This window comes from Caenorhabditis remanei, chromosome II (genome assembly GCF_010183535.1).
Source record: "Caenorhabditis remanei strain PX506 chromosome II, whole genome shotgun sequence".
Classification (NCBI taxonomy): domain Eukaryota; kingdom Metazoa; phylum Nematoda; class Chromadorea; order Rhabditida; family Rhabditidae; genus Caenorhabditis; species Caenorhabditis remanei.
In genome coordinates, this window is record NC_071329.1 from 14,783,695 (window position 1) to 14,787,823 (window position 4,129).

General features: G+C 38.1%; 1 protein-coding gene across 1 annotated transcript; it reads left to right on the forward strand.

Annotated features, from left to right (window-relative positions):
• Positions 1–2,303: 2,303 nt before the first annotated feature.
• Positions 2,304–4,129, forward strand: GCK72_007000 (uncharacterized protein; the record flags this gene model as incomplete). The annotated part of the gene is made up of 8 exons (XM_003109999.2): positions 2,304–2,349; positions 2,834–2,938; positions 2,992–3,168; positions 3,263–3,393; positions 3,445–3,540; positions 3,591–3,657; positions 3,704–3,808; positions 3,855–4,129. The coding sequence occupies 8 exons, from the start codon at positions 2,304–2,306 to the stop codon at positions 4,127–4,129; spliced, it is 1,002 nt and encodes a 333-aa protein (XP_003110047.2).

Consider the following 4,129-nt stretch of genomic DNA (forward strand, 5'->3'; position numbering starts at 1 on the left):
TCACGTCAAAAAAATCATAACATTTTATTGTTCTCATTTTTGTGGCTGTTTCGCTCTCTTTTTGTTCGCTTGCTTTCCTCCCCCATATCTTTCTTCCGATCTCCGTTTTGCCCCTTCTCCGAAAGTTTTTTGTACTTTTCATTTCTCATCGAGATAGGAATCTTAAACCTATATTAATTTGATGTGTTTGCTCTCCTAATCGTGTTACTTGTCATCTCCAAGACAATTTCTATCCCGTATTTTCACTTTCAATGTCATTTTTGTTGTTCGCAATGTTCACTTTTCTTTCGATTCCCTGTGAAAAATGTTCTTTTTTGAAATGTCTTTGTGTAGAAATAGAACAAATAGTGTTCATGAATATTATAATTTTACACGGAGTATTCATGTTACTATTGTCTTCTTGTTTACGTTATTGCACGGTCTCCTAGGATGATTTTAGGGGCAGATTACGTCATCAAACGTGGAATGTCACGAAAAATGAAAAATTACAGAAAATTCACACGTGAGGGCTTTTTTGAACGGGGAATGAAGTGGTCATCCATTTTCTCGAGAACCAACGCGTTTTTCTAAAATCGGCTCACTCAGTTTTGTTCGAAACCGTGTTATAAACCCGCCAGTAATTTTTTGTGTTTTTCTGTTGGGTAACTTTTGAGTTATCCTTTGTTGAAAAATCAACTGAAAACACCCTACTTTTTCAATAACTTTGAAATATCTGACCTCATTTTGCATATATCGAAAATCCATTCACTCCACTTTTTTCCTATGTTCATTGGCTATCATTTGCACTCATTCATTACGTGTTTGCTTCTAAACTGGCCAAGTTATATCACTTTATGCTTTGACACTATTTTCTTGTCAGAACTGGAATAGCTGTTATAACTCGGTCAGTTTAGAAGCAACCACGTAATGAATGAGTGCAAATGATAGCCAATGAACATAGGAAAAAAGTGGAGTGAATGGATTTTCGATATATGCAAAATGAGGTCAGATATTTCAAAGTTATTGAAAAAGTAGGGTGTTTTCAGTTGATTTTTCAACAAAGGATAACTCAAAAGTTACCCAACAGAAAAACACAAAAAATTACTGGCGGGTTTATAACACGGTTTCGAACAAAACTGAGTGAGCCGATTTTAGAAAAACGCGTTGGTTCTCGAGAAAATGGATGACCACTTCATTCCCCGTTCAAAAAAGCCCTCACGTGTGAATTTTCTGTAATTTTTCATTTTTCGTGACATTCCACGTTTGATGACGTAATCTGCCCCTAAAATCATCCTAGGAGACCGTGTATTGAATAGAATTTGAGTAATTAGTATATAAATTGATTTGATTCAGGGAAAATGTGACTTTTCTCTTCATTTCGGTTTGTTTGGGGGTTAAAATAAAAATGATTCTACTTCTCTTCTACAGTCTCATGCTGTCATATTTTAAAGAAAATTTAGATCAAATCTAGAACTTCCCTTTCGTAGTTGACAACTTTTTGTACACGACATCTCTGAGAAATTACAGTCAACCAATTCATGCAGTTCCAAAATCTCAGTATTTTCATGCAGTTCCAAAATCCCAGTATGCATGTAAAAACCATTTTAGGGGGAAACCACACTGCCGATCTGTCACTTTTCTGTGAGGGCTTGTACGAAAACTTGTTAACCACAAAAGTGAAGCTCTAGATTTGATCTACATTCTTTATAAAATTTGACATTATGAGACAAGAATTGAGACCGAGGCACACTCTCAAAGTAGGTATTTTTCCACTGAAAAAAGCAAAAATTAGCCAACTTTTGACCGGTACTGTATACCTCAATCATCGGGAACCATTTGTTGATTCGGATTCGGAAAATAACGAAAAACTGATTTTTGTTAAATAACAACAATGTCATGTTTCTTATATTCACAAATCATAAAAATCATCAGGGACATTCTCTATTATACCCGTGAACGCGAGCATCTGCCGCAACATCATCTCTCTATTCGATGACGTAATGCAATGAGGACCTCGCAACCAGTGATGTTCCCTCTCACCTGAACAAACGGTTTCCCGTAACATACACTGATCTGAAGGATTGCGCGAAGTTATGAGTGACGCAATACAATGAGGACCTCCCAATCCATGATGTTTCTTCGCACCTGAATGCGCGAAATTATGAAATGTCGTCGTCGAGTGTCCGCCTCCTTTCTCTTTTTGCTGCCAAACTGAGAAATCTGCCAGATAGCCACACTTCTCACTGTCCTCCTTCTGTTGTAACTCTTTTCTTCTTTCCTTTTATATTCTCTGTATTCCATTGAGTTTCAGATCGTCATTCATCATGTTCAACCTCGCAACAATCTTCGGAAACGGAATCAATGCTCAAGGTAAGAATAGTTTTTGAGAATATCGAAAGTTTCTAGAACACTTTTCAAATAGAATTGGAAAATTTTGACACATTTTGTTTTGACAGTTCGGAGTATGCGGGAAAGAGGGGTAATTCACGCGAGAAAAACAGGCTAACCAGATAATTTTTTGTATTCGTCTAGTCTCAGAAGAGATTATGTAATTCTAGAAAAATAAGAAAAAAGAGACCCAAAAACATAAGAGAGTGTAAAATGGTGCCATACACGACACTCTCAATCGAAAATATAGTTCTCGTTTCTCTCTTTCCCCTAGATTTCTAATAGAGGTGCCCCCAGTAGCCAAAGTTTGGTGCACAATATCTCAACTGCCTTGAGAGCTATCAAAATTTTTCTAACTGAAGAAATATTTTATAAGTATTCAACTATGTTTTGTCTATTGGCAACTATTTGATGTCTCTTTGAGAAACTAGATATATCGCGTTAAATAGATCTTACGTTTTTTTAGGCAGTACTAATCAACCTCGTGCTGCTGCTGCTCCTTCCATGATTCCACCAGTTCACCAAGCCGCAGCAGTCCCAATGTTTGGGGCTCCAACTTATGCTCATATAGGTATGTTTGTCTTCAGAAATAACATCAGTTCATACACTTTTTCGTGTTTTCAGCAAACTCGTTCCCACAATTCAATGGGTTTCCCTTAGCACCTTTACCAGGAAACAGTGCTCAAGGAAACAGTGGCGCTCCACCAGCATTTATGCCTTTTCCTTCAAATTTTGCTGCGTTTCCAGGACAACTCCCGATCCAACCGGTTCCTTTCGGAGCACCATTTTTTGGGCATCCTGGTAAGGACTTGGTTTATATGCACAATCAACTTCATAATAGAATTCATAGTCATTCAGGAAATTTTTTCCAGATTCAGTTATTTCAATATTTCAGGTATTCAAACCGACACGAGGACAGCTGAATACTTCCGACCAATAATGAATGAAGTGTTCGGAAATCTTCGATCCCCTGGAATTATTGGAAATGGAGAACAATTCAGAGCTCGTTTTGTTGAATTTATCCATGTACGTTTCTTTGTTTTTCGAAACTTCTAAACATAAATCTCGTTAATTCAGTTGTTCAACTGCCTCTCGATTGGAGCACAGACAGTGCTCCGTGTGGAGTTGTCAACGCAACTCTGTGCGACGTTGATTGGTATGAGTATTCAACAGGTAAGACACGTTCCGAAAAAGGAAACATGAATTATAGTCACGTTTTCTAGAATCCATTCCCTCTCCCTCAACCAGCCGTTCAGACTTCAGAGATGGTTACACAGACCGATAATTTGGGTATGCTTTTTGGATCTTTAAGCAATACATAAAACTTGAATTTCAGAGCTCAAAAGCTCGGAATTACAAATCGATACGGAGCAGGCGAGTGCCGTGGGGCCAACTCCCCCAATTACTCCGGCTACTTCGGGGAGTTCCAAGCCATCCTCCGGTAAAATTTCATGATTTCTGATATCCACGTGTTCTATTACTTTTAGACCCAGTTCAAGAAACGCCGAAGATTAAGGAAAACGAGAGAGAAGAAGAAAAAATGATGGAAAAATTGGACAAACTCTGGGAAGGATTTCAGCAAAATAGATTGGCTGGCTATGTGGATAGCGTGAAAAAAATTCACGCTGCCTACAAGACAGCAATTTTGGAAAGGAATGCCAGAATTGAAGAGTTGGAGGCGCATCAGCCAATTAGAAGAAAGCGAGGAGGAGCAAAGGCTGGAGATAAAGCTCCTAGTGTGAGTTATTTTTATAGTATTTGA